This window comes from Diachasmimorpha longicaudata, chromosome 15 (assembly GCF_034640455.1).
Source record: "Diachasmimorpha longicaudata isolate KC_UGA_2023 chromosome 15, iyDiaLong2, whole genome shotgun sequence".
NCBI classification, from domain to species: domain Eukaryota; kingdom Metazoa; phylum Arthropoda; class Insecta; order Hymenoptera; family Braconidae; genus Diachasmimorpha; species Diachasmimorpha longicaudata.
Window position 1 is genome coordinate 6361318 of NC_087239.1, and position 27530 is coordinate 6388847.

The following is a 27530-nucleotide window of genomic DNA, read 5'->3' on the forward strand; positions in this document are numbered from 1 at the left end:
CGGCGGCGATCAACGCTGAACTGATATTCATTTAGCCGCAGAGCGCAGCAGTTCGCGCTTCATAGTCTGTTTCCCCCGCATGTTAGCCTCATCCTCCCTCGGCCCCTCCGCCCCTTGGTTAACCCTCCGCACCCCCGTGCCATATTCACATCTCGCTCGCTCGTGGGGGCTGGTAGATGGTCCTCTTCGTCATCACCTCGACGCCTCAGCACGGCCTACGTAGCCCAGTGTACCGGTGCTGCTGGTACTGCTGGCTACCTCTGCTGCTGGTCTATCCCACTTTTCCCTCCACCACCACCCCCCCACCCAACCCCTTCTCCCCTGGAATTCTCTCGACGGACTCTCTCTCTGGTCTCTCGCCGTCTCTCTTCCCACCCCGAACGGCGGGGATTCCAGGACGGGAGGGGGTGGGTGCAGGTAAAGGGGGAGGCTGGAGGGATGCTGGATGCCAAAAGGGCGGAAGGCAAGGGGAAAGTACATACCATGCGGTACACCCCTCCAGCTATAGTGTGTGCCAGCATCACACCGTAGAAGAGGGAATCGTTACTATGGCGAGATCAATATGCTGGTACAGCGCATGCCTTCATGAAGAATTTCCACCCCTCCGTGTCTCACTTGCGTTCTATATCCAATTTTCAGTGGGGAGGAGGAGGAGGGGAGGGAGGGTAGCTTTTACCCCGTGCTCAGTGGCTCTTTGGCTTCTATCTCGTTTCAACCGGTGAACGATAATGAGACAACACCGCGGACACAACCGCATTTCCATGCTGGAAGGGTTGTGATGTGGAGGGAGGGTAGGGGTGGAGAAAGTGGACTTAGGGATGGAAATATTTGGGACTGAGATGCCCTTGAGGGAGGACTATTTTGGGGACTTTGTTGGGGTGGGGGAATAGTTGAGGGGGAAATTGATGCGTTGGAGATGGTTTACGGGGTGGAAAAAGTTGATGGAATTTATGAGGGGGTGAGGATAAATAAAGTTTGGGAGGCGAGGGGTAAATGTTGATGATATGGAAGTCGGTGGATGAGGACTAGGGGTTAGTGGGTATTTTAGGGTTTGGGGGGTGAAAATTATCTGTCTATTTAGGGGGATTTTTCACACCTGCAGGGGGTTGCTATGCAGTATTTATGGGACTGAAGGGCATCTCGATGGACCTAAGGGATTGCGGTGAAATTGATTCGATGTTTTTATGGAAAATTTTACAATTTGACCATTTGTATCGGGAGCAGGGGTTGCAAGGGGTAAGCAAGGGTTGCAGGGGTTGGATTTCTAGGGTTAAATCCATTTCCATGGGACATGAAATATGTATGTGGTATGTTGGGTGGAAAGCTTGTTGAATAATCTTGAAATTGTCCACCTGAATGAAGTAGCTCTCGATGAGAAATAACCCTCAGGATTGGCGGAGGGGTGAGAGTGGAGGGGAGGGGTCCAGTTGTCATTCATCATTTCGGTGCCTCTTGGGGCTGATGAGGAATCAAGTGGAACTGTCTTTTTTTGGATAAGTTCCCGCAGAGCTTTCCCTTTGCAGATTGGGCCGGGGGTGAGTGTTGCAATGGAGCTCACGAGGGTGTACGCCGCGAGTCAAGACACTAGTGAGTTGATGGACTCCTGTAAGTACTATCTCATTATCCTCATTGCAGAAGTATCATGTTTCTAGCATCGGGTTTAAGGGCTCAAGTGATGCAGGAGATCGTCAGTTCTAGTTTTGGATGGATGTTGCCGGCGGTTTTCGGGGGTAGTTCGGGAGTTGGAGGAGGTTGGCGAACTGTGGGGGGTGAAGGGGTGGTAGGTGGCTCGAGGGTTTCAGTTTTTCAGACGGTTTTGGCTTATTTTCATGGGAGTGCAGTGCTTTAATCTTTAAAGATAGAGATTGTGAAATGTTTTCGGATGGTATTTCTGGGGCACTTCTTTGAAATTCTTGGCAAGTGCTGGTTTTACCAGAATTCCAAGGATTCGCGTTATTTTAAATCCAAGATTGCTGGGGGAAAATTAGCCCCGTTGAAAATATAGGTTTTCCGCTGGAAATTATTAGGACCACGTAAGATACAGGGGAGCAACGCAACAGCTGCATAAACAATTGTGCTCGTAAATAAATGAGTAATGTAATGAGAACAATATTCTCTTCTTGGAATGATTGCAATGGAAAGGATATTTAAAGAGACAGGAAAATCCCAAACGATGTAATTTTCGGTGGACGAAAAATAAAAGCAGAAAAGCCTCCAGCCAATTTTTACAAGTTTACCCAATTCACTTGGCAGCCTTTTAATGCTGTAACGAATTTCCGAGGGTAATAAAGTCACGGATATATCCAGAAGCGATTCAAGCATAGAATATTACAGACCCCATTTCGAAGATTGAGGTTGAAGTAGAAGGGGCAGAGGGTATTAATAATTTCGGGTATAATTTCGCCTTTCTGGTAACGACAAATTTAATCTTCTCTGGGACTCAAGTACACGCTGGAAAGAATTAGTCTCTCGAGGACAAAATTTGTTGACGTTTCGCAGGCATTAGAGAAATATCTAATCAATCAAACGCCTTATTTTTCATGGAAAATATTCTCATATCTAGTTCCCCATTCCATCTCGTAATATTTACTAGCAATTTCTTGTGATGCACAAGATTGGCTGACTACCCCTAGTATTTCGTTCGACGTCTCAAATTGAGAAGTCCTGACAACATTATCTTCATCAGTGTATTGGTGTAATACAAGTCGCAAAACATAGGAACAGACTGCGGGATAGACTCCGCCGACAGTCTCATCTTACTTGAAGAGAAAAAGTTTTGGTGAACTCGTAATAGAAAATTCTTCTTCAAGATTTTACGCTGTGTCTCAGTATACCATATCAGGCGAGTCGATTCTAGGAAACTGCACTTGTTCTTTCAACATTTTTATCACTTTAGAGGAAATTTTATTGATAGATCATTCCTGTCATGAGTCGCCTTGATATTATTACGCTAAAGGAAAATAAATGCTGTATTAGGGATCCTCACAACCACTGATATTTACAGAGTGACAATTGCCGGTACAAATTGCCTGGGAATTTTCAATTATCTTTCCGTTTCGTTGGGGTAGAAACTGCAAGAGAGAATTAGATGATAATAAATTATCGTTGGAATTAAATCGAGTATTCCGAGAGAAAGCCGTTATCTGGTTTATATGATGATGGATTGACTGCACTCTCGACGAAAAATCTTCCCTAATTTATTAGATAAAATTTTCATAAGCGACGGGAACGAGAAAAATCGCAGGATTTCCTGGCGATGACGAAATAGAAAAAGTAGATGAAATTTGAGGACTCGTTTCACTTCGACGGAAAATTCACCAGTGAAAAATACTTTTTTCGAATTATTCACACGTGTGTTATTGACAGTACGGAAGGGCTTGAGGGACCCAGAGGTGGGGGAGGGGCCGAGTTGAGGAGAAATGCTGGATAAAAGTTATTTCCGGACGAGTAACTGTGAACTGTACGTCATATAGTACTTCAGCTCGGGGATGTTTATCTCTTCACCTTATCCTCGGATAGGGGAGGTTCAATACTCCGGAGACTTCTCAACTATACACGTCCCATCTCAATCCTGTATCTCCTTCCCTCGTAAGACGATTTCCCCCTAGTTATCGGGTATGAGCCACTTCAACGTTCTCTCGACGGTTCGTTTTAATGAGTCGCGTGAGACATGAAGGCACATTCGTGCTACACTTCATTTGGGGGAAAATTTACTTCGTGACGATGTGAACAACTTGATGGAGTTGTATCAACACACATTTTTTTGTTTCCCCTAATAGAGATCATTTTCACGAAATGTTTGGGGTCATTATATACTTCACGCACACGAAATCACATGGTAGACGATATAAATTGCGTTTATATGCCTCCGAGGGTAGGATTTATACCCGGAATGAATAAATAAATGCGTAAAAACGGCAGTAATTTAATAAATTGGTTAATTAACCTGGGAATGATTCACTCGTATGCATAATTTTATTGTTTTACATTAATCAACGCTCTGGGCGACGGTGATAATATTGATATCTCCAATAGATCAATGGCTGGGGGTAATTATGTCACCCCTCATGCGAAAGGGTGGAGTTTAAAGGGAGACAGTTCCCGCCAATTTTGGCGTACAAAGTCTTTGCGCAGCTCCAACCTTTCGCCATTGGTTTGTGACTGAATATCACATGAAAAATTCAATATGGCGTCACTTTGGGGATTCTCGACGGCTAAAAAGTGCGTGAGAGCGTGGCATGGAGGAGCGAAAACCTTTGAACCCCCTACAGGAATGACTTAACGCCGGGAAATCAACAATTTGGTGTCAATTTGGAGGGGTTTGTTATTTCTATGCCATTCTATTGGTTTCAGCCCTTGTAATTGAACCAATGTAAATGATGGAATATGAGGAAGTAGAAGAGTGGGAAATTCAAAGACGTATCCGACAATGTTTGATAAAATTAATGTATTTCTTTCTTTAAATTTTTTCATTAAAAACCTAGATGCTGGAATGCGAATCATCTACACGGTGTGACAGATATTATATATATATATTTATATATATATATTTATATAGATTCTTTTATATGTAAAACTACTTACAATATCTCCGTACGCAACTACTCAAATTTTGTATTTTTGTTTGCCAAAGGGTCGGTGATTGAACGCAATTTTAACGTATTATTGAATATTAATGTGTGGGCATAATTAAGTGATTTTGGATCAGTTCGAAAGAGAATAACCGGATGAAGTCAATAGTTGGAAGAGAAAATGCCATTTTCATTTAAGAATTATGACTGAGAATTCATCGGTTGAACTCAGTACATCAGCAGAGAGTAATTTTCGAAAAATAACTCAAGAAATGACATTGACTTCATGCGTTTCCCCACTTCCACCCTGACCCGACAGGAAGAAAAACGAAACAATGATGAAAGTACCAGCCTGCTCAGCATACACAAAGATCACGCATCTCAATCTCTATTAATCGATATCCATTCATTTTCCATATAGTTTTTCAAATATCTCGCTCTACTTTTGATAAAATCGAATTATTTACAAAATGTACATACCAAACATCAATTTGTTCCACTGATTTCTCACCAGTACCAGAATAAACCAGATTACTAAAAATCTGCTCTCTCGCGAATTTCTCTGACTTCTGTCATTTTTTCTTATATAAACTATCTACATAAATTTTAACCTCGCGTTCTGCTTCCACTTCAAGCTATAAAATCATTCATAGTCATCATCACTGACTCCACAAACTTACCATCGTACATTCGTTCGTAGATAGTGTACAGTGTAAAATAACAATTACCATCGATAGTGAAGATTATGTTGTTTTTCCTGTTGTTAACTACTGTACATATGTATGTTCCTCGCCTAGTCGTTATTTTTGATACTTTTATCAGTCAAAAAATGCAAAAGATCAGGTGACCTGTTCTTCCTGCCTACAATTCTCGAAACAAACCAAAGGAAAATATATCGAAGCACAAGAATTTGTGAAAAATACGATCGATCGACAAGTGGGATCGCGACAACGTCCCTGAAGTCTTCCAAGACATAAATTAAAATCATATATTAATAAATTATATATTCATATAAATATTTCCAAAGGGACGCAGTCTTGGTCCCACGATGCACTGAACAATAATCCCTTCACAGGGCAATCGTTTCGACCCCATTATTTCTATACGAAAATAGAAAAAAAAGCTTTCTCATAATTCGCCCCCTATTCATTCATCACTACACTCAACCGTGTTATTTTGATAGTGCAACTGTTATCACTGGAAAAGCCTTAATTTCCCAAGCAAGAAGGATAATTCAATGGCGAGGAGGTAAAGAGGGTTCCGTCGATTAGTCATTGCCCAAGCAAATCGTTTTACCCCTTCGCGACCTCATTGAGAAAAGCACAATCAGACAGTAATAAAACCAAAAAACCGGAAAATGATTTGCCAAGTGGACTAAACCTCAATTATAAATCCCTAATGATAAATGATAACTAAATAATTTAACTGGATTTTACCTCCAACCGAGAAAAAAAAATGATCAATGACTCGCGTGTAAAATATTTACAATGCACTGTGAATAATCATTAACGGAAAAATTCTCACAAAGTAAAAAAAAAGATAAATCAAGTGAATGATTGACTGAACTACTTTCATACACAACAAAATAACCCAAATTAATGGAACCAATTCACGTTGCACCATTAGCATCACCAAGCCTATCAGTACATGGTCTCTTGGGCTCCTCCTTGTGTACTTGTCCAGTGGAGGTCGACGATTTTCTCTTGTGCCCAGAGGAAGAGCTGCTGGAAGATCTGCTGTGATGTGACTTTCCCTCGTCACTTCGTCGATGAGATGACGAGCTGGAGCTCTTGGGTCTGTCCTTGCTGTGACTCCTAGCGGAATCTTTTTTGTGTTTGTCTGACCTCCTGTTATCCTTGCTGGAATGTCCAGTGGTGGATTTACTCGAGGCTCGATGAGATTTCGATGAACTATCTTTATGGTTGGACCTTTTGTGATCCCTGTCCCTTCTATCACGATCCCTCCTGTCCTTGTGCCTCTCCTCCCAGTCCTTCTTGTCCCTATTCTCCTTCGAGGAGCTCACGGGTGACACAATCCTCTCCTCTTTCTTCCCCTCGCACTTATCCTCGGGATTCCCCGCAGAATTTTCCGGATTATTCGTTTCTGCGACCGGAGCTTTATCGTCAGGGCTCTCTTCGCCCTTCGTAAAAAGGAAATTAGAGCCTTCTGTCCACGTTGATAGTTCTGGTGATTCGGGTTCAGGCGGTGGAGTCGTCGGTGGTGGTGGAGGAGGTGGCGGTGGTGGTGACAGAAGTGGCAGAGGTGGTGCCTTACCGGAAGGCTCCTCCTGCAGCTCGATCTTCCCTCGCTCCCTGGCCTCCTCCTCAGCCATCTCCACAAGGGCCTTGACAGCATTCTCAGTGGCCAACTCCATCTCAGACATGAAAGCCACGACAGTTTCATTCTTCAGAAGTTTAAAATAACTCTCACATCTGCTTGAGTCATCATTAAACCTGTTGACCGCCAATTCACGACACTCCCTCTCAATCTTTTCGACCACCTCCTTCGAGGCTTCAGACACCCCCAGTCTGAGTGACTGACAGACCTCATCAACATCTGTTTTTGATTTATAAATAGCTATTTCCAGGGCTTTATCAACCACCTCAGTAGCATAAATCTTCCCAACTGATTGTCTGACCTCCACCAGATCTTTGTCAAGAGTCATTGGTGTCACCGTCTTTACCGGGGCCTCAGTATCCTGGCACTCCTGCTGCTCCTGCACCTGCTGTATCTGCTCCCCATCTCCAGCCTTCTCCTCCTCCTTAACACCAGAGGAACTGTGTCTCCTCTCCTCCCCATGTTTCTTCTTCTCCGATCGACTGGACGTCGACGAGCGCCTCTCAGACTTCCTGTGCTTGTCATCGTGCTTTTTACCACTGTCAGACCGTCTCCTCTCCCCATCAGCCCTTTTACTCTCCTTCAACGTGACCCCCTCATCCCTCGACTCCTTCCTCTTCATGTCCCCCCTCACGTGATCCCGACTCTTGTGCTCCTCCTTGCTCCTCTTCCTCGCGTGCTGAGGATCCGATTTCTTCAGATTGCCCTGATACTCGGCAGCCCTCTCCTTGGCTTTCTTTTCCGCCATGTGCTGCCTGTCAGCGTTCTCCTTCTGCTCGTCCTTCAATTCCTTGAACTTTATTGTATTCTCAGGTATCGATCTATTATGCCTTATGCTGCCGTGCACCACTGGATCAGGATAGTACTGCTTGAGTCTAACGTGCCATGCCACTGACGATACAGCTGATATCGTACGAAACTGGTGAATAATATTCCTCGGTAGGAAGTAAATGTCATTGTCGTAGAGATTAACCTTCGCATAACGAATCCCCTGTCTCCTCAATTGATTCAGCTTTGCATCCTCGATCCATTGGACACACTGGGAGATCGGTGGCTCGTGGAGATCAAGCTGGAGCTTCTCCACGAGATCCGGAAAATCCCCAGCATAAAATGCCACAACGTCCTTGGTTATCCTGTTGTACTCGTATGGCTGTCCACCGTGAATAGCCTTCAGAACCCCCACAGCTGCTGTCGTCATTCTGTCAAGACCATGGCCCACGTGGTCGGCATGGGCACGTGTCCGATCCTCGAACATGTACTCGCGAGCCTCTGACAAGCGCGGTAGATACTGGAGGTTCCTCAACTCGTTTATCCCCGTTCTTCGGCGCTTGCAGGGGCTTTTGTTCATGTCTGCTGTGGGTACCAGCTGTTCACCAGGTCGAATCCACAGGATTGGACCGTCATTGGACTCCTGGGGTGTCTCCATTTGCACCACTGACAACGGCCCCCACGGCATCGTCAATTTCAGGAAGGGGTCCTCCTCCAGACGCTGAAGAAGGTCAGGAAAGTAGCCTCCAACCTCCTCGTGGACAGTGCCAACGAGACTTATCTGGTGGAGAGGGCCATATCTCACTGTTCCATTGTTGTATGCCTTGTAGACTTGCTCCTTGTACTGCAGCATCGTCGTTGTCTCGATGTCACTGTTCCTTCCCAAGACTCCATTCTTCACTGTCAGGGTCGGGTAATGACTTGCCATATGGTCCAGCAGGTCTGGCAGATAGGCTGCAGCATTGTGGACGATTCCCATGACATTGTATGCATTTCCATTCTCATCCTCACCGAAGACTACTTTGAAGAACTCGTGGGCAAGCTCATCGATCTCCTCCTTGCTGAGAACATCTATCTCGTCCTGGTACATGTGAACGACAGTTGCACCACCGTTGGGGTATGTCTCGATGTGGATGAATCTCCTGTACTTGAGGCCCTCCAGTTGATCAGACTTGCTCATGGATTTGCTGAGAGTCTTGCTGGCCTTCGTCTGGAGATTTATCCGGAGGTTTTCATCTGCTGCTGACAGAGGCGTTGGGAATTTGTGGTCCTTCAGGGAGGCTTTCAGAGAGTGACTGCTGCTCTTGTCTCTTCTACACTGAACACCTATGCTCGCTCGTTTTATCTTGCTGCGTTTGTAACAACGAGAACAACGATGTCTGTCACTATGCTCTCGGCTGGGCTTCTCAGTAGTTATCGTTGAGGATGTTGACGTCGTTGATGATGATGATGAGTGGATTCTTGTGAGCTCCTGCGGGGGCTTCGGTAGATTAATCTCCTCCGGCCTGTCCGGTGGCTCCTGCTTTATCATTTTTATTTTCTCGTCCTCGTCGGGCTTACCCTGCACCTCTGGATCACGTTTTATTGATTCTGAGGTGCTGTACTTTGCTGTGCCCATGGAGATGTCGACGTTTGATGATGGGAATGGGGGAGTCGAGGTTGGATGATCAGCTGACACTCCCGGCGGGTAATCTGGGCTTCGTGGACTCGTTATAATGTCATTGCTTGTTTGTGGGCTCTCGCCCAATTGTGGCGTTTTACTCGACACATTGCTGCACTCGTCCAACTTAACCGGTACTATCTTACTGTCGAGGCTTGGATCGATGCCAAATGTTATAGGGTTAGTCTGAAAAACAGGGAAATTGAGTTGGACATTTATAGATTGTTTTTACCGTCAATTGGGTGATTAATCAAATGAGGCTGACGGATTTCTTACGTTTTGGGAATTCGAGAAGACCTCGGGGAGGTGCTCCACTGGTGATTTTGCCACGGAGGCGTCTGAAAAAAAAATTCCATTGGTGACTCACCGGATTTATTATATAAAGACGATAGATATCAGAATGTTCTTATCTTTTGGGAGGCTAATGTGAAATTGTGAAAGTGTGGGGTTGAGGGAAGGGACATCAACGATTATTATAAATTTCCGAATATTTCTGTTAGAGGTTATGAATATTTTTCAAAATCAAAGCACATTGATCTTCATCGTCACCTCGTGGAGACCAACACAGTTAATTTTTTTTAACATCGTTTAGGAAGTGGTGAGACCACCATAATCCACCCTGATAAATGCGAGGTTTTTACTCAATTTTAGGAAGTTAGAGAGGAGTAAAAAAAGTAGAATATTGGAGTTCAACAGATACTCATCGATTTTTCATAATTTTCAACCGGACTTTTCCCTCAAAAACTATCAATACTGCAATTTAAATTAAGGCGCCCTGATCTTTCCCATCATCATCTAAAGGTCAATGGGCTTCGTCTCGAGACTGTCAAAAAATGCACAGCAAGAAGGAACCTTCTGTTGCTCCACAATATTTAATATTAGAAACTAATTAGGTAAGCCCCGAGACGACAAACAAAAATGTAAATACCCTAATGCCCGACCCCCCCTCCGCCAAAATTGTAAATAAATGATATCCCAGATTACGGCCCTCGGAACAAATAAAAAAATTGTGTGTTGTCATCGAATAAATCCCAAGACAACGAACAAATACATGACTTACCCTCTTGAGGAAGACAAGGGGACATTTCCGCGTCGTTGCAGGCACTTCCAGGCACGTCGCATGATCCTGAAAGACCTGTCTGCAAACATCCACTGACATCGCACGGCTCCATCATCTCGATTATCGTATTATTGACAATAGTGTCATCAGCATTTCCATCATCACTTAACACTGGTGTTTCGGTTAAAACAATGTTTCTCGGTGACGCTGGTGGTAAAATCGTGGGCGTCCCGCTGGGCGTCTTTATCGTATCACTTTTGGGGATATGGTGGGTATATTCAGACGTTTCAGAATTTGTCAGTTGTTCATTCGCACTAGTTGAATTATTGTTGGGGGAATTGTTACCAGGATAGGGCACTGAATGACTGTTTAACTCACTATTGACATTGTATTCCTTGTTTGACACGGTGATAGTATTCTCCTCGGATGCCATCTTGATTCTTTAGCCCCCCAGCGCTCCCCCGCTCCCCCCCTCGTACGACTCGTGACCCAACTATTCTCCATTTCCGTGGAGACTGGCTTGTGAAGCCGCCATTCTATTGGACCAATGGAAGCCATTGGTCGTCGGTAGGAAAATTCTATTGGCTCTGGCATGAGCGCACGGGAATTACAGAGAATACATGTTTTTTTGGGTTTATTATTTTTTTGTTGGAGAAAATGACTTTTCTCAGTTTTCTTTTGAATAGTAAGGAATGTGCAAGTTGACTTCGGTCGACGGTTTGCCTGATTATGGTAGGGAGAAAGAATTAGTGAGAGGATGGCATTTTCTGGAACGTTTAGGGTGTGAAAGGCTTTTCATCCGTTGGATAATGAGACGTTTTACCCACGTCTCGCAAAAATCCACCTTTCCACACATTGAAATGAAAAATAGCCTTCGTTTTATCCTCGCAATGGAATTATGTAGTTTCTCCCTCCCCATGACTGTTAGATAAAAGGGAATGAATGAAGAAATGTCACCATTACGATGTTTTTAATGAATTATATTTACAAATAAGAACTGATTAATGAAAAACATTGATAAGTTCGTGTGCAAAAGAATTTCCGTAATCTTATTTGCCAATCAAATATCACTTTTTGACTAATCATCAAACTCCTACGAATTAATTTTTCGATAAAGAAAAAAATGGTCCATAATACGTACTCGAAGCGTTTTGCGTTTTCATTTTATTTTAAAATTTTTCATAAAGTCTAGAAATTGTTCATTATCAATTGGAATTTGGAAAACACAAAAAATTAAATTTGGAACCAGTGGATGTCACCGCCAGACAGTCATCAATAATTATTAACACTAATTTATAAATCATAAATGAGACTTATTGTTTCTGAAAGTGCAGGAAATCACTGAGTTCACATGGTCAAATTTCATGAGAAAAAAACGCGGGATGAGTACTGGTTTTCAATGATTTTTCGTTCGTTTGGTTGAAAAAAAAAATTGGCGCAACTAAACTGCACCGATTTTCATAGTAATAGTATTCACAGCATTACTTAATTACGCATCATTATGTCATCAGAATCCTTAGTTCAACTAGTAATATTCTACAAAGCTAATTGGCTATGGTTACCACAATGTACATAATTTTTTAAATTTTGTTTTCAGTCTAAACTTTCATTAGCGATTCACGCAGTGTTTCGATCAGAATTAAACTGAATAAAACAAAGGAAAATAATTGATCAAATAATATTCACTTCCAAAACGTAAGTCTGCCGTTTATCCAACTAGGCGCGAAAAATTAATGAATTAGGATTAATCGTTATCTCTGATTTAATTTATTAATTTTTAATGGATATTGTGACATTTATCGCGAGGTTACCGTTGTCAGCAAAACGTCGGGCAATCGACGTATCGAAAACGAGACAATCTGACGCCAGTATCGCACAACAAACACCCTCGTGAATTGACCGCGGCATTGCCTCCCAGGTGAGTTTGCGACGATTGCCATTTAACTCTAGTCGGTATGAAAAGTTTTCAGCCTGTTTTCTCGAGCCAATTAACTGGGCTATTGCGAAAAATTGTTGGTGTCCATCGTACTTCTCCTGTTTCTCTAGAACCAGCATAAAATTGTGACCGAAGCACGACTGCATCATTACCCAGTCAACAGCACCCGGTAGGTTAATGTCAGTCGCCAAAAATACGATATCTTCACCTGAAATTGAAAAGAAAATAAAATAAAATGAATGAAAACCTCGCTATCTTCTCTGGAATCCGAGATTTCCTGACAAAAAGCCTGACACTCACCTTGGAGTGTAGTAATGCTTTTGTGACTCAAAACGAGATGTGGCATCACCTCATCGAGAGATCCTTGCCACTTGCAAGACGCACCAGGACAGGGGCAACTGTACGGACGGAATTCACAAGCATCCTCGTGGTCTGGTTTTTCAATGTGCACCATTGATACTGTACAACCACTGGTAGAATATTTGCAAGGAAACATAACGTTACTTGCCACTTTTTCCATGGCAAGATTCCTAATATTACCTATGGAATACAAAAATATACAAATTAGTGACTTCAGACGTAAAACATACTCTTCTAGTTCATCTGAAAGACCCTCCATTCTGCCCCTCTCTCCCGTCGAAAGTCTCCCCCCAATAATTTACTCATTCAATCACCTAATGGTCCGCGACACGTTGGACAACAGCTCAATTTGGGTCGACAATTGCTGCACACCAAGTGTCCACTCTGACATTGCAGAATCGGTGGCAGGACGTATTCAAAGCATACGGGGCACTCAAACAGACTAGCCAAGTCTGTGGAGCTACTCGATGCAGACACAGCTGTGGCTGAGGTGCTGGCAACAACTCCCCTGCCTCGTTTACCCGTGCTTATGTTTAGTTGAGACATTGTCTATTAGCCTCGGTTCCCTCAATTCAAGCTTCTATCACTCGTCTGCATAAATCAAATGATAATTGAGGGGGGTGATCAAATATCGACCTGAAAATTGACGAATCAGGGTCAATTAAGGAGGCAATTAGTGCAGTGAGGAGAAAAGGCTATAGTATCCAGGATCAAAATGAATGGAATTATTTCCTTGGACTAAGAGGAATCATGCTTCAACTCAAGGACACTGACACTAATTTGACAGCAAAACAATGAGAATTAGAATTTTCATATCTCATTTTCAATGAAAGTTCTCTCAAACCAAGTGCAATTTTCACTTTTTTTCAAACATAGCCCTGAAACCTGGAGACTCTCCTCATTGCGAATCACATCACCAGACACATATCAAATAAATCATCATCTCCACGTACTTGTCGTAAAATCAGATGAACAGCTCGATTATGAGAAGGTGTCATTAACGAAAAAACTCGCAGCGTTGGAAAAAATTTGTCTAAATTAACAGTAAAAAAGAAAAATGAAAAAACCCACGACGGCGACGACGCCGATGTGGGGCAACGCCTTCACATCATACAGGTAAATAATCTCGTTGATCACCCTCACAAGACACACTCTCGATAAACCATAAGTTCCACTTTACACCTCGAACCGAAAATAACAAAATAAAAACTAACAAATGCAGTGGGCCAACGAGTTTTGCCACTGTGTAAGGTTATTACATGGCTAATGCCAACACCAGTGATGCATCAGTGGATTGCGCAAGACAACTCATGACGGAGCACATAAAACGTGCGACATAACCGAGGGTTGCAACACTTTTTTTATTCACTCGATAATTGATGTTTTGGTTTGCTGGTGTCGTTCACCTGTAGTTTTTTTTTAACTTGGGGATGTTGATTCCGCGAGAGATTTTTTTTTCAGGTCTTTTCCTTTTGTTTTTATGGTCGGTTGGAGGAGGAGAGAGTCCACTCTTCCCTTCCTCGATTCTCACACATATCTGGGGGGTTTGTTATCCCCCTGATGTCCGATATTTTGCTTTGTTTGGTGATTAATCCACGAGGGGATGATGGATTTTTACTGACGATGGGATGATCTTCCTCAGGAGCTCGGAATAATGTCAGCGGTGGAAGTGTTTTGACGATGGTGGAGAATCAACTGAGTATGTGTTCATTACATATGTGTAATGATCGAGGGGGAAGTGCAACGAGAGAAGAATGACAATGATGCATGCACTGTACTGTGTATATACGATACACTTAGCAAATAAAAAAATTTATTCTCGGATGAAATAAATTCCAGTGTTTTGATAATTGTTTGGGATAGTCTAGAAATTGAATTTTGGGGTTTAGGAACTAATAACCTGTTTGTAGGTTAATACTTTTTATACTATGTATAGTTAGGTATAGTATGGTATCATAGAACGCTGGGACTACTGCAAATGGCGTCGTGTCGTTGTGTGAGAATAGAAACACGTGTGTATAGTATTCATCCGTAGCACAGTTTTCATTTTTTATACGATTATATTCCGTTTTATTATTTTAGGGATCATTAGGAAAAATAACTGGTATTATTGTCGATGCTTACAATTAAAACACAGAAAAAATTGCTCTCTTCAATTGTTGGACAGTTTTATTTCGATGAAATTGTAATTATCATTATAAAATTATTATGAATTCAAAGATGTACAGGAAAATATATTATGCATTCAATGTTACATCAGAAATCGTGTAATAAATTATTACATCATAAATCCGGTACTGGGTAATTAGTCCTTAGTAACATAGGATGTTCAGAATAAAATAGACCGAATGGGATAATTTTCAAATATTTCCAAGTTTGCCACCAGAAGTTATTGTACAATTTACCAGTTGTTCCCATACTCTTCAAGCATTCCTTTTCGATCGATTCAAAGATATCTACATTTTCGCTATTTCTTCACCCCGGCTTTATCATGAGATTTCTCCTGCTCATCGTCGGACTCCGTTGACGTTTCATCCTCCTCGTCATCGTTCTCGTCATCGTCATCATCCTCTTCCTCTGAATCATCATTACCACCATCTGCATCGCCATAGCTGTCACCGTAATTGTAACTACTACCCCCGTAATAGCCATAGCTATTTCCTTCCTCATCGGAGTCGTAGCCAGCTTGGTTTTGCCTCCCGAATTTGTGGCTCCTCGCTGTTAATTGAAGAGATCAAACAATTGTCCATTATACAAGATTGAATTATTGTTCATGAGATGGGGAGAGTGAAAAAAATGAAACGCCATCAAAATCATAAAATATAAATGAGTTATTGATATGCTTACTGGACATGCTGAGGTCCTTAGTTTGAGATGTCTCGAAACCACATTTGGGGCAGGGAATGGCTTTATTTTTCTCATATTTGAATCCTTTCCTCCGAACGTGATCCTCGCAGTAGCAGGTTTTGCACCTGAGGCATGAGTATTGTCCCAGTTTGTTGCATGATTGACCTACAGTAACGTCAGAATAATTTAAATAAACAAACCCACGCTGTGAGACCTAAAAATGCTGTAGAATCTCACATTTATAGCTCTCTGCTTCCAAGACTTGACACGACGCCTGATGCTCGAATTGATCGTCTTCACAGAGGAAACAATCGCAGAAAGAGCAACGGAATATCCTTCCCCCATGGTCCCAGACACCTCGTTCACACTCCTGACAAGTTGCGTCGATCAGGGGACATGTACAGGCATGGACAGTCAGGCATTTCCTTCCATGGCATACCCAGGCTTCGCAGTGATCGCAAATCGCTCCCTAAAAGGCAATCATAAGTCTGGAGGGAAGTGGGAAATTGATTCAAGGCGATCTGACTTTTTTTTCATTTTCAGAGGATATCTCGACATTGGAGAGTGATATCAAACGTTCTCTCGAATTCTAGCATCTCTCGAAAAAGGAAAAAAAGCATAAATCCGAAAGAATAACATACCACCATCCCCATCCCAGTGGTGAACATTCCTGCATGTTTAACGACACAATCCCCTGTCTTCAGCATGCACTTGATTTTCCCACAGTGTGCGCAGATGGGCAATCGTTGAACAGTTCCACAGAAATAGCAGAAAGCCCTGCTCTTCTGTTTTTTATTGCACTTGTCACATTCCTGCGAAAGAATTCCCCGTTATTACCATCCAAGAGCAATATTCGAAGACCTCTCCCAAGGAGTGTATAAAAATAATAAAAATCAACGCACCATAACCGCATTGCAAGGCATCTTGGCAAGATCGACCTGATCTTTGGCGGTTCTGATCTCCTTTTGCCTCATCTTCTGCTTCTCAGCCTTCTTCCTCTGCCCCGTCTTCTTCTTCGGCATTTTGTCACCCTAGTTTATCACCCAGTACCCAAGATCACCGAATAATTTCCGTCCTAATACGCGTACACAGACACTGCCCGTCATGCGGTGCTCATTCTCATGACCCTCATGACTTTGTAAACGACCTCTCTATCAGAAAATCGTAAACTTTTTTTACATTCGTGTCTGGGCTTCAACAGGACAATTTGTTGCTTCGATTCGTCTTCGTTAACTGAAATAATACTGATCTAACCCCTAAGGGTGGGTACTAGGTTATGTATCAGTTGGAGGTTATGTTTAGGGTACAGGACCTTCTGTGATAGATTCAATGAGCCTCTCCCTCCCCATTTGCTATAGCTGACTACCTCTGCCCATAAAGAATGACCTATTGATAGATTTTCTGTAGAACCTCCTTGACATAAGTTTTTATGGAAAATGCTCAGCTTTTTATTTTTCTTATGGAATACGGTTTTCATAATTTTTCTTCTACCGAAATGCGACATTTTTTTTATTCCCCCTGAGTAAGTAAAAAACAGCGAGAGAGACCATTCGACTCGATCAGTCGACTCCTGACGAAAGCGGCGTTGTCAGCTGTCAATATTAGCTGTTTACGACCCATAGAATAGTCCAGTGGAGTGAGTCCAAAGTTGTCCCCCGGTTTCGGAGCACTTTTTCCCTGAAATTAATGAAAGTAAATCATTCCACTCCCTTAAATCCTCAATTACATTCCCAACAATAGCACAATTTTGTGATATCCGACTGAAGTTTCCACGATTTCACCTCTCGTCCACTGAAAAAGTGGTTGTGAAAGTCATTCCATGTCTAGTATGACGTTTTACGAAGCCAGTGAATGCGTGTGGACGATTTAATAACAATTGCAACAATTAATCGAATGTAAACAATTGTTTGTTGAAGTGCTAATGAACATGTGGGAGTTGTAGCAGTCGGTTGTGAGTGAATTGTCTCGGCTGATTGGATTTTACAGGGTGACAATGTTTGTGAGGGATCCTTGTGGAATTGTTTGTATTATTGTGACGTATGTTGCGGTTATTTATGCTGATTATGTGGTTATCAGATGGATTATTCTTCATACTATGCACGATAGGTTAGTACTGGGGTTTAATGCCTGTTATTTATTCATGATTTATTATTATTTGAGGATATTTTTGGGGGATGGCCAGGAATGATAATTTAAGTCAGAAGTATTGGACATTTTTCTAGCTGTTGAGTGTGTGTCAGGTACCTGGAGCGGATGTTGTCAATAGAATAATGTATCTGTGTCATTATGAAGTATTATTCGTTTTTGATTAGCTTATGGGGTCCTTTTCACGTCGTGTCCTTCAACACTGTCGTCTTGTTCCTGATGATGGCCCACATGAAGGCTATTTGCAGTGATCCAGGTGTGGTGCCCTTGCCCCAGACGAGGATGGACTTTTCGGATATTCATACAGGTGGTTCTGGAGCGAGTGATGATTGCGAAGAGAGGGATGATTGGAGCGTGTGCACCAGGTGTGAGACTTACAGGCCACCTAGGGCTCATCATTGCAGAATTTGCGAGAGGTGTATTAGGAGGATGGATCATCATTGTCCATGGTGAGTTGATTGTCTATTAGTTTCATAATTTTTAGGGTTGTAGAAATTGTTCTCCAATAAAATTGGAAAATAACTAACAAAATTCGAGACAAGATTGTGGAGATGTTGTAATGGTTTTCAGTAAAATTCCATGGAAGAAGAATATTGCAAATATTTGTTCTAAAATTGCAGGATAAATAATTGCGTTGGGGAGAGAAATCAAAAGTATTTTATTCAATTCTTGGTGTACGTAGGAGTTCTTGCGATCTACGCAATATCCTTAGTAATTGTTTCCTGGGTTGTCGACTGTCCACAGTGCAGTACCGACGTTACGATAAAGCAGAATCGAATGTGAGTACCGAACAGAAACACGATACTAAAGAATCACTTTATTGAACAGAAGTGGCTCAAATATCAAGAACTTTATCAGACGAGTATTTAAGATTTCCGATTGATTAATCTAGATAATTAATTGCAGCCTACACTGTGTGATACTAGTGTTGGAATCAGCTCTCTTCGGTATGTTCGTAGTGGCCATTCTAATTGATCAATTCCAAGCAATACTTGGTGACGAGACACCGATAGAACGTCTTCAAGGGACACACCATCACTACCACCAAAAATCCCGTCGTGCAATAACTCTTCTTGCCCAAGTCTGTGGCAAGAGTCATCCAGTTTTCTGGTTGCTCCCCTGCCACAATCCCCCTCGCTACTCATTCCGTCGAGACGAGCGTCTGCTAGACCACGACGTCTGAAAGCCTGAGAACTGAGCGAATAATGAGGTAAAATGTACCACCCTGAATCCTCAATATCTCCTGACCAAGCAATTCGATTTGGACGAGTCAGGTCTCATTTTAAAGTGTAAGGAAATATCTGAAGAATGGAGAAATATCGTTCGATTTCACTCTGCCGATGTCGAGTTATCGACGATTAAACACGGCCCTGTTTACATGCTCCAATCGAACTAAACTTAAGAGAAAAGTATTTTCATTACTTACGATTATCAATGAAAACGATTGAATGAAGAATTTTTCCGTCAATTGTAAGTCTTGTGATTTTTTATCCATTTAAATTTACATATCTATCGAATTGGCCTTCAGCTCTTTCGGCTCTCAATCACACCAATTTTCATCGGAATTCATGTGTACGAAAAATTTGTGCAGACTTGTTGTAACGTATGAAAAAATGTAAAGGAAAAAATCTAGGAAATTCTGGACAACAAACTGTAGGGAAGAGTTGAAAAAACTTGCAAAATTTAAACTCTAGATTTTGTTCTTTGAAATTTTTCCATACGTAAATTAATACCTTAAGTGTATATACATACTATACAACTATTTATGTGCTTTTCGAGAATTTACAGGTCTAATAATGATTTCCTCCTTCTCGAAATACTCCTCCGCCTTCTTGAATATTAATATATTACTATACAGAGTATTTAGGATACCGATAATATATGTAAACTTCCGTCAATCGAGACAAAATCTTCGATATTTATTCTAGTCTAGACTTTGAGTTTGACTAATTAAAAAAAAGCCTATTTAACGATAAAAATTTTCTGCCTCTTATTGATGGAAGTGGTATTACAAATGCAATAATGAAAGTGATAAAGTTTTTAGGATTGTAAGGTACTGTAGAGTACTTTTCGTTTGTTATTTTTACCGATCATTTTTGTACGTCTATCGACTGATTTGTGTCTATTATTAGTGACTCCAAAGGTTTTTTCGGTCGTGCATCGAGGCACGAAGGAATATTTGTTTATGTACATTATATTCAAGCATTTTCTACTCCACTTGTTCATGAAACCCAAGTCCTTTGAGTTATTCTCCCGCCAAACTTACTTCTATCGAGTGATTATACCGTCAGTTTCATTGAATAAATCATTTGTTCATTTGAATAAATTTATTTTGATTTGCGATTATAAAAAATGGATTCACATTCAAGGTATGAAAATAGCTCCTCATGCAGGGCCTCTTTGTGACAGTTATCACAGATATCTGATACTTATTTTTATCGTAGGAAAATAAATCGGGGCTCCGGGGCCAGGCTTTCACGTCAGGATAACAGGAGGCTCCTCTGAGGGGGGTAATTCCGTTGTTTCTTGAGTCTGAATTATTTTACTCTCGATTATATTTCCGTAGGCGTCGACTTCGTCGATTGATATCAAAATATTGGAGATCACTGGCATTGATTTACCAACAGTGTCCTCAGTCTCTGTGTTTACTTTGAGGGCAACTTCGCTGTCGGTTTCTCCAGTGTCTTCGACAATCTCAAAGGTGGGAATTGTACAGTTGGAATTGAGCTTTATTTTGTAATTTTTCGCTTGATCAGAATTTTTCAGCTCATTTTCAGATCCATCGGCGTCGTCCTCGATGCCCTCGTATCTCACTCTCTGCAGTCTATAACAACCATCGTCCTCCCTCGTGTACTGAAATCTCTTGTGGCCATTGGGCCACTGGAGATTGTGCACCTCCACCAGGTGCTTCGTCAGGGTGTAACTCTTTCTGTATTTTATGGGACACTCGTGGCAGCAGTACCAACGCACCTCGGCGCTGTGGACACGCTCGATATGTCTGTCAAAAACATAAGCATTTTTGCAAGTGTAACTGCATCCCTCGTAATTACAGAAAAAATTGGGCCCATTCGTGTGGACCGTCATGTGTGAATCCAGATCTTGCTGAGACTTGGCCGAGTGCGAACAAAGTTGGCATGGAAATGGTCGTGCTGACACATGCCTGTAACGAATGTGCTTCACCAGACTCGCTGGGGACTCACAGCTCATGTCGCAAATTTTGCATTTATGATTGAAAACGTGGAACCTCATGTGTTCACGAAGAATCGTTTCTGTAGGATAGAATTTCGTGCAGTACGAGCACTGAAATCCCTGAACTGTAAAAAAAAGAATAGAAATTGTTGCGGAATTAATTACGTGGATAATTTGCTCTGATGTCCGAGAAAATTCAGTCAAGGAATGGATTTGTTCGAAATATAGCATTAGAATTTACTCTGCCTCACCTTCCAACGGAATTTGACGTCGGCAATGGTCATGAAATTTAGTATTAGAAGCAAAGACAGCCCCACAGTCGGGGCATGCAACGATTTTCTCCTTTGTATGGCACCTGATATGATCCTTGAGTTTGTAAAGACTGGGATAATTTCCCTTGCACCCCGTCCATTTGCAGCTCACTCCACCCTCGACTTTATTCCCCCGAGGATTGCTCTCCAGGTGCTGGATGATGTGGTACAAGAATAATTGGAAATTGTTGAACATCCTCAGGCATTCTTCCCACTGACATATTTGAGGAGACGAGATGTTGAAGATGTTGACTCCCAGATCTTCTCGATAACATTTCTGCAATTTCGAACGACAGAATTAATAATTTGAGAGCTCGTGTTCAACTACTAATTGAAAAATCGGTTTAAACACAAGCTGAGAATAAATAAGAATCTATTGAATCAGCTGATCCCCTGGATTCCCTTATTTGATTGAGAAGCATCAGTACATACTGGCAATTTAATTCTCCCTCTGATATTGGTCCCGATGCACTTGAGCTTCGTATGATAAGCATGGAAATTGACGTGTCGGGTAATCTCCGCAGAAATTCCATTCTCAAACGCACAATCATGCCACTGACAAACATAAACCTGATCTCCACTCTCAGTCAGCTTAATCTGCAAGTCAGGTACGTGACTGGCAACATGGCTGACAAAACGATCAATCGATGATGTTTTGAAAGTGCAATCTTTCCACTCGCAGATTAAATTCAGGACTTCCTTCTTCATCTGTATAGCGGTTCTCCTTCGTTTTCCTCCACACTCAGACACGGAATCAAATTCTGAATCGGTCTCGAAGCACTCGTCGAGGTCACATTCGGCTGGACGTTTGAAACTTGGCACCGGTGGCTGCAGGAGGGTAGCCTGGGATTTAACCCATATTTTGCATCTCTCCTGGCCTTCTTGGTCTGACATTAATTCCTTCATCGGGTCACTCATGGTTTTTTTTCTTGAGGTGGGATTTATCTGGAGAGAATAATTAATTTAGGATGGAAGCAGATCTAGACGAAATGAGCAAGAGAAACAGAGAACAGAGGATGCCCTAATAATTTTTGTGCTCCAATGCTGTAGAAAACTAATACAAAATGAATTCTCGTGAATAATTATCTACTCCCTGTTCAAACTAACCGCCATTTTCCGTGCAACGCAGCTCAAAATAATTTCATCAAAATTTCCTCAGAGACAATAAAAAAATCAGCTACTCAACATGAAATGGTAATTAGCTTTTACCAGCGACACACTTTGAGTTTCGATCAAAAACTGACAGAAATGATCTCTCCGTTTGTTATGATTTGTGAGGGGTCCGCCATGATGGTTTACCTGAGGGACAAAACCTAGTATTTCGTCACGCCTATTTCGCCACTCTTCCACTTAAAAAGCAGTTAATTCTCCTCCAAAACCGCTTAGCTTAATGTTGGTGATATTAATTGTTTAAAAATAAACAAATGAGCACTCATAATAATGTGGAAATTAATGTACGAGAGAATGTTAACCCGGAGAAGTGCACTCACGTCGCATCCACACGCCACTGGCGGGATCTTCTTGACTCGAATGAATAGAACTCTCTCGACAATCTTCGCCCTGTCCTCTGGTTAGTGCTTTAGGTTCTCAAACGAATACTTTCTTCCATAAAACGGATAGCAATAAATAATTATATCACTCACTAGCAGCTTAGATAACCTATATTCGGTTCATATTCTCCTTAATGAACTGAAATTTATTTCTTATCACAGGTCAGGGGAAATGTGGCGTCGCTGTGGTGCGAGTGTCTGGAAGTGCTGCCTTCGAGGCTCTCGCAAAAATGACTACCTTGAGGAATCCAGAGCCAAGACGAGCTTTGCTCAGGAAAATATATGATCCTGTCACGAGGGACGTAATTGATAAGGGATTATGCTTATGGTTTCCAGGTAGATGGATATTTAATTAGAATATTTTATTGGGTTTTTATTTTTTTTTAATGTGATTTTTATTGTTATAAATTTGGGATGGTTGAGTATAGGAAAATTTGAAGAAAATATGTCAATAACCTATAATAATGGCGGACTTATGCTCGAAATTCCAACAGTTTTCACTGGATTCCAGCTCCCAATTCATTCACCGGTGAAGACAGCGTTGAATTTCAAGTTCACGGTGGCTCAGCGATCCTCCATGCCATAATGTCAGCCCTGGGAAAGTTGAAATTCCGTCCAGCGGAGCCTGGGGAGTTCACAAAGCGTGCGTTCTACAACGGAAAATTGGATTTGACTGAAATCGAAGGTCTGGCAGACCTCATCCACGCGGAGACCGAGCAACAGAGGAAGCAGGCACTCCTCCAAGCAGATGGAAGCCTCAGCGAGCTTTACGACAGCTGGAGGGCTAGCCTCTCGAAAATTCTAGCCCACGTTGAGGCGTACATCGACTTCAGTGAGGATGACAACATCGAGGACAATGTCCTGGCAATTTGCAACCAGAGGATTGGGGAACTGATTGTACCGATCTCCAAACATCTTGCTGATGGTAGGAAGGGGGAGATCCTGAGGACTGGAGTGAGAACAGCCATCATAGGCCGGCCGAATGTTGGTAAGAGCAGTCTCATGAATTACCTGGTCCAGAGAAACGCTGTCATCGTAACTCCTATCGCTGGAACAACGAGAGATGTTGTGGAACTGAATGCTAATATCTGTGGATACCCTGTCATCTTGGCGGACACTGCAGGACTGGCTGAGAGTACTCAGGATGTCGTTGAATTAGAGGGAATCAAAAGGGCTAGGGCCTATGCTAAAGATGCGGATTTAGTTATCCTGATGGTGGACGCATCATCGTTTGTATCCAGTGGGTTGAGTCTTGGGGAATATGTCGACAATTATGTGAGGGGATTGGAGATGGAGGAGATCATCTTGGGGGATGGTGAACTATTGAGGAATTGTCTGGTGGTGGTTAATAAGACTGATTTGATTGAGGAGAAAGTCAAGGGGATGCTGAGAAGTTTCGAGGCAGTTCCTATCTCTTGTGCCAAGGAGGAGGGCTTTGAGGAGCTAATGGAATCGTTGGAGAACAAATTTCAGAGGATGTAAGTGTCTAGTTCATAAATTGTTTTGCAGAGGAAAAAATAGGAGAGGATATTAAGTAAATTTTTTAATTGATTATTTTTCATTTACAGATGTGGGAATCCGTCTCGAGAGAGTCCCACGATAAGTCAAGCGAGACACAGAACCCACTTGATTAATTGTCTAGAGTATTTGGAATTGTACTTGGAGATTAGCTCCAGAGAGGAGTACGATATGGTGATAGCGGCGCAGCAGATTCGCAATGCTATGAGAGAGCTGGGGAAAATCACTGGACATATCAGTACGGAAGAAATTTTAGATATTATTTTTACGAGTTTTTGTATAGGAAAGTGAGAAGAATAAAATACCCAATTGTAGATAGAGTTTTTTCGGCAATTTATGACGCCACGATTAGATAAAGAGAAATATCTTCCTTATTACGCGATTTTTCTAATTAATTCTTTTTAATTTTATTTGTAATTTCATTGTGAACAACATTTCGATATGTTTAAATTATTTTTCAAAATAATCAATTATATCCAATTTCGAAAAATGCCGCGCGAAATTCAAGAGGGCGCTAGCGTCGCGCGAGCGCGCATGCGTAAGCTCTCCCCGCCATTAGTCCTTTCAGCGTCTGTTCTCATCAGCCGAAGGTTCGTAACGATAATAATCCTAAAATATCTGCGTAATCCTTCGATATTAACAAAATATTCACATCAATTATTTATTATCATATCCTAATTGAACAGGGTAAATGAATATTTAATGGAAAATCGCAGGAATATCCCATCATATGTTGGGAAATGTGGCCTAACCTGACAATCTCTAATAAACGCTTGTGTTTATGTTTCAGAATGGCACCGAGGTACGAGTTGGCCGTAGGCCTGACCAAGGGGCACAAAACCACGAAAATTCGTGTGGCTAAGAATAAGGTCGAGAAGGAGAAGACCGTTGTCCTTCGACCGGCCCGTTTGAAGGGGGTAAATATCATTATCTGCCAACATAATCCTTTAAACATTCTCGGAAATCTCACTATTCTGTACTGCACATTCTTTCACTTCTTATTTTTACAAATAATGGGGGAGAGTCAGGGTAAAATGGACTCATTTTAATTTAAAATTAATTTTGAAGACATTAAGACTTTTGATTTGTGGGGTAAACGAATTATTTTTCAAGTACCTCGAGTCTTTCAGACGTTCGATGATAAACAGCCATTCAATTCCTCCCTTTTTATTCTTTCAGCGTCAAACAAAGCACAGCAAATTCGTCAGAGACCTGATTCGTGAGGTGACCGGCCATGCCCCGTACGAAAAGCGTGCTATGGAGTTGCTGAAGGTCTCCAAGGACAAGCGAGCATTGAAATTCCTGAAGAGAAGGGTGAGTCAATGCATGAATTTAATTTTTAGTTCTTGTAATGCTTCAATTCATTTCTTCCCCGCATTATATACACATCGGTGTTAATGCGAGCGGCTTCATGCGCTCGAACAGACAGAAAAAGCTTTCTGTATTTAATTTTTTATGAGTACTTCCTGGAGAATGAGGGAGACAGGATGTTGCTACTGTTTCGTTTAATTCATTAGTTTTATTTTAACGTCCGCTGCTTCCATCGGATTTCAACTTCTTGGGAATTATGAATTTATTTCGGTGAATATCGATTTTCGGCAGATCGCGATATATCCCTGTTGAAGACTTTTCTGGTCGTTATAGAGGAAAAATCTTGACGTTTTATCCTAACATCACTCATTTTGAAGTTATTTGTGTTATCAACAAAGTTGTCATGTTTCGGTTGAAGCGTTTCACCCACTTTTCCTCTGAAATGAGTTTGTCAGACGCAGATGCACTAGTGAATTAGTGCCAGAGTTTAAATTAATCGAGAAACTCTCTTTCATTATGGCTCCATCTTGCGCGCGAAGGATTTTAATGTGAAATGTCGAGGAATTTTGCGAGAAGAATATTCAAGTATCTCTAATAGTTTCGGGGAACCTTACTATCGATTCGCGAATTTTCCGCCGTCAAATTTGACAACTAAATAGCATGAGAAATTGCGAAATTCAATGTTCGTCTTTTTTTCCCAAGAAAAATATGATTTTAAGACTCCCTCTTAGTTGTCGTAAGCACTTTAGATATAAATTTTCCGTTTAGTTAAATTCTACTTTCTTAATAGTTATAATAGATATAAGGCATTATATCATAAGGCGTTCACTAGACTCATGGGAGCCACGACTCAGTAACTACGAAAATAACTACAAAAATATATATTATTAATTATTAAATTTTTTTTGCACTCCGGTGAAATTAATAAGATTAATTGGTCGTAATGGGATGACGAAATGATGTCTTTTTTCACAACTGGTAGTAAATGACGATTAAAAGAAAATTATATCAACATCGACACGTTTTCTAATCAGTTTGGTTTCATTAGGTGTTCCTTTCCGTTCAATTACCTGCAGATATTTTTTTCTTGGAGCTATTCCGATAATATATTTTCTAATTGATGTCGTTAAGGTTGAAATTGTTTTCGTAATTAGTTTCCATTGCAATTATTGTCGATAGAATTTTTTTTCGAATTTCCGGGAAATCATCTTGATAGTTATTTAGTCGTCGAGCTGCTTCATGATGTTCCACGTGAACTCATACTAAAGAGAACTTACTATTTTAGTTGGGCACGCACATTCGCGCTAAGAGGAAGCGCGAGGAACTGGGTAATATTCTGGTCCAGATGAGAAAGGCCGCCGCCCACCACTAATCATGGGTGGTTTGATTATTTGTAAGAACATACAAATTAAGGAAAAAAAATAAAATGGATTACAATCATTCATAAAATTGTCACGTCTCGAATTTACCATCAAATCATCGATATCTGAATTTCCCTAGTTCCCGGTAGGAGGGAGGGAGGGATTTTTTTTATAGAAAAAGCTGTCGAAGGGTGGAGAAGGGGGGATTTTATACGAGATATTGCGTAGAAATCTAATAAATCAGGTGGAAATAACGGCAGAACAGCCATTCACGTTTTTAACTGCCGTAAAAAAAATAAAATGTAAATATTTGACATATTTCGTAGCACTTATCGTCTCAAGTACTCAGCGTCAACGTAGTTACGATGTCGTTTGCAGACTCGAAACTTAGATATTATGATTCCAATGCCTGCAACGATTTTTATGCTAGTCTCAGTTTTTCTACCGCAGTCGCCGGTGTAACCCATATTGCATACTCGTTAGATGATGGCTGTCATGTACAAAGTCTATGCTGGTTTGGTACCCACTTGGATCACGTACTGTCGACAGACTTAGGAGAAGGCAAAGAGCATACTCGGGTTGGATGCATGCGATTGAATCTTTTTT

General features: G+C 41.6%; 7 protein-coding genes across 11 annotated transcripts; 3 read left to right on the top strand and 4 right to left on the bottom strand.

The window, feature by feature from the left end:
- Positions 1 to 4432: 4432 nt before the first annotated feature.
- LOC135169867 (uncharacterized) lies at positions 4433 to 10848 on the bottom strand. The gene is made up of 3 exons (XM_064135254.1): positions 10397 to 10848; positions 9613 to 9674; positions 4433 to 9522 (listed from the first exon to the last, which is right to left on the bottom strand). Exons 1-3 carry the CDS (start codon positions 10827 to 10829, stop codon positions 6181 to 6183), a joined length of 3837 nt encoding a protein of 1278 aa, XP_063991324.1. The 5' UTR covers positions 10830 to 10848; the 3' UTR covers positions 4433 to 6180.
- A 513-nt stretch (positions 10849 to 11361) lies between these two features.
- Positions 11362 to 14570, bottom strand: LOC135169558 (E3 ubiquitin-protein ligase SIAH1-like). 3 transcript variants are annotated; one of them, XM_064134647.1, is made up of 4 exons: positions 13646 to 14570; positions 13007 to 13283; positions 12633 to 12872; positions 11362 to 12540 (listed from the first exon to the last, which is right to left on the bottom strand). In XM_064134647.1, exons 2-4 carry the CDS (start codon positions 13236 to 13238, stop codon positions 12167 to 12169), a joined length of 846 nt encoding a protein of 281 aa, XP_063990717.1. In that variant the 5' UTR covers positions 13239 to 13283; positions 13646 to 14570; the 3' UTR covers positions 11362 to 12166. The 3 variants fall into 3 exon arrangements, with proteins under 3 accessions (XP_063990717.1, XP_063990718.1, XP_063990716.1); XM_064134648.1 differs by having other exon boundaries at positions 13007 to 13328; positions 14099 to 14569; XM_064134646.1 differs by having other exon boundaries at positions 13007 to 13328; positions 13646 to 14566.
- A 335-nt stretch (positions 14571 to 14905) lies between these two features.
- On the bottom strand, positions 14906 to 16909 carry LOC135169557 (zinc finger protein 330 homolog). Its single transcript, XM_064134645.1, has 5 exons — positions 16442 to 16909; positions 16181 to 16351; positions 15777 to 16008; positions 15540 to 15704; positions 14906 to 15410 (listed from the first exon to the last, which is right to left on the bottom strand). Exons 1-5 carry the CDS (start codon positions 16559 to 16561, stop codon positions 15160 to 15162), a joined length of 939 nt encoding a protein of 312 aa, XP_063990715.1. The 5' UTR covers positions 16562 to 16909; the 3' UTR covers positions 14906 to 15159.
- Positions 16910 to 17054: 145 nt separating this feature from the next.
- LOC135169559 (palmitoyltransferase ZDHHC7) lies at positions 17055 to 19465 on the top strand. 2 transcript variants are annotated; one of them, XM_064134649.1, is made up of 4 exons: positions 17055 to 17645; positions 17852 to 18133; positions 18305 to 18463; positions 18591 to 19465. In XM_064134649.1, the coding sequence occupies exons 1-4, from the start codon at positions 17533 to 17535 to the stop codon at positions 18865 to 18867; spliced, it is 831 nt and encodes a 276-aa protein (XP_063990719.1). In that variant the 5' UTR covers positions 17055 to 17532; the 3' UTR covers positions 18868 to 19465. The 2 variants fall into 2 exon arrangements, with proteins under 2 accessions (XP_063990719.1, XP_063990720.1); XM_064134650.1 differs by lacking the exon at positions 17055 to 17645 and adding an exon at positions 17665 to 17779.
- A 527-nt stretch (positions 19466 to 19992) lies between these two features.
- Positions 19993 to 22435, bottom strand: LOC135169550 (histone H4 transcription factor). Its single transcript, XM_064134633.1, has 4 exons — positions 22292 to 22435; positions 21617 to 22129; positions 21125 to 21461; positions 19993 to 20998 (listed from the first exon to the last, which is right to left on the bottom strand). Exons 1-4 carry the CDS (start codon positions 22295 to 22297, stop codon positions 20160 to 20162), a joined length of 1695 nt encoding a protein of 564 aa, XP_063990703.1. The 5' UTR covers positions 22298 to 22435; the 3' UTR covers positions 19993 to 20159.
- A 186-nt stretch (positions 22436 to 22621) lies between these two features.
- On the top strand, positions 22622 to 24634 carry LOC135169553 (tRNA modification GTPase GTPBP3, mitochondrial). Of its 2 annotated transcripts, XM_064134640.1 has the most exons (4): positions 22622 to 22754; positions 22897 to 23070; positions 23246 to 24212; positions 24303 to 24634. In XM_064134640.1, the coding sequence occupies exons 1-4, from the start codon at positions 22625 to 22627 to the stop codon at positions 24541 to 24543; spliced, it is 1512 nt and encodes a 503-aa protein (XP_063990710.1). In that variant the 5' UTR covers positions 22622 to 22624; the 3' UTR covers positions 24544 to 24634. The 2 variants fall into 2 exon arrangements, with proteins under 2 accessions (XP_063990710.1, XP_063990711.1); XM_064134641.1 differs by lacking the exon at positions 22622 to 22754 and having other exon boundaries at positions 22809 to 23070; positions 23229 to 24212.
- Positions 24635 to 24718: 84 nt separating this feature from the next.
- On the top strand, positions 24719 to 27012 carry LOC135169563 (large ribosomal subunit protein eL36). Its single transcript, XM_064134655.1, has 4 exons — positions 24719 to 24842; positions 25043 to 25169; positions 25432 to 25566; positions 26849 to 27012. Exons 1-4 carry the CDS (start codon positions 24742 to 24744, stop codon positions 26933 to 26935), a joined length of 450 nt encoding a protein of 149 aa, XP_063990725.1. The 5' UTR covers positions 24719 to 24741; the 3' UTR covers positions 26936 to 27012.
- The last annotated feature ends 518 nt before the right edge of the window (positions 27013 to 27530 follow it).

Excerpts from the sequence above, each read along its gene's own strand:
- LOC135169867 (XM_064135254.1), bottom strand. The coding sequence starts at position 10,829 with ATGGCATCCGAGGAGAATACTATCACCGTGTCAAACAAGGAATACAAT. Across the intron at positions 9,675-10,396 it reads CCCTTGTCTTCCTCAAGAGG|ACGCCTCCGTGGCAAAATCA; the intron begins GTAAGTCATGTA and ends TTTTTTTTTCAG. Across the intron at positions 9,523-9,612 it reads TCTTCTCGAATTCCCAAAAC|ACTAACCCTATAACATTTGG; the intron begins GTAAGAAATCCG and ends CCTGTTTTTCAG.
- LOC135169558 (XM_064134647.1), bottom strand. The coding sequence starts at position 13,238 with ATGTCTCAACTAAACATAAGCACGGGTAAACGAGGCAGGGGAGTTGTT. Across the intron at positions 12,873-13,006 it reads AACGTGTCGCGGACCATTAG|GTAATATTAGGAATCTTGCC; the intron begins GTGATTGAATGA and ends TGTATTCCATAG. Across the intron at positions 12,541-12,632 it reads AAGCATTACTACACTCCAAG|GTGAAGATATCGTATTTTTG; the intron begins GTGAGTGTCAGG and ends TTTCAATTTCAG.
- LOC135169557 (XM_064134645.1), bottom strand. The coding sequence starts at position 16,561 with ATGCCGAAGAAGAAGACGGGGCAGAGGAAGAAGGCTGAGAAGCAGAAG. Across the intron at positions 15,705-15,776 it reads GGAAGCAGAGAGCTATAAAT|GTCAATCATGCAACAAACTG; the intron begins GTGAGATTCTAC and ends ACGTTACTGTAG. Across the intron at positions 15,411-15,539 it reads TAAGGACCTCAGCATGTCCA|CGAGGAGCCACAAATTCGGG; the intron begins GTAAGCATATCA and ends TTCAATTAACAG.
- LOC135169559 (XM_064134649.1), top strand. The coding sequence starts at position 17,533 with ATGTTTGTGAGGGATCCTTGTGGAATTGTTTGTATTATTGTGACGTAT. Across the intron at positions 18,134-18,304 it reads ATGGATCATCATTGTCCATG|GATAAATAATTGCGTTGGGG; the intron begins GTGAGTTGATTG and ends CTAAAATTGCAG. Across the intron at positions 18,464-18,590 it reads ACGATAAAGCAGAATCGAAT|CCTACACTGTGTGATACTAG; the intron begins GTGAGTACCGAA and ends AATTAATTGCAG.
- LOC135169550 (XM_064134633.1), bottom strand. Across the intron at positions 21,462-21,616 it reads GAGGGAGAATTAAATTGCCA|AAATGTTATCGAGAAGATCT; the intron begins GTATGTACTGAT and ends TCGAAATTGCAG. Across the intron at positions 20,999-21,124 it reads ACGTCAAATTCCGTTGGAAG|TTCAGGGATTTCAGTGCTCG; the intron begins GTGAGGCAGAGT and ends TTTTTTTTACAG.
- LOC135169553 (XM_064134640.1), top strand. The coding sequence starts at position 22,625 with ATGTGGAAATTAATGTACGAGAGAATGTTAACCCGGAGAAGTGCACTC. Across the intron at positions 22,755-22,896 it reads AATCTTCGCCCTGTCCTCTG|GTCAGGGGAAATGTGGCGTC; the intron begins GTTAGTGCTTTA and ends TTCTTATCACAG. Across the intron at positions 23,071-23,245 it reads ATTATGCTTATGGTTTCCAG|CTCCCAATTCATTCACCGGT; the intron begins GTAGATGGATAT and ends ACTGGATTCCAG.
- LOC135169563 (XM_064134655.1), top strand. The coding sequence starts at position 24,742 with ATGCCGCGCGAAATTCAAGAGGGCGCTAGCGTCGCGCGAGCGCGCATG. Across the intron at positions 24,843-25,042 it reads TCTGTTCTCATCAGCCGAAG|AATGGCACCGAGGTACGAGT; the intron begins GTTCGTAACGAT and ends TTTATGTTTCAG. Across the intron at positions 25,170-25,431 it reads GACCGGCCCGTTTGAAGGGG|CGTCAAACAAAGCACAGCAA; the intron begins GTAAATATCATT and ends TTATTCTTTCAG.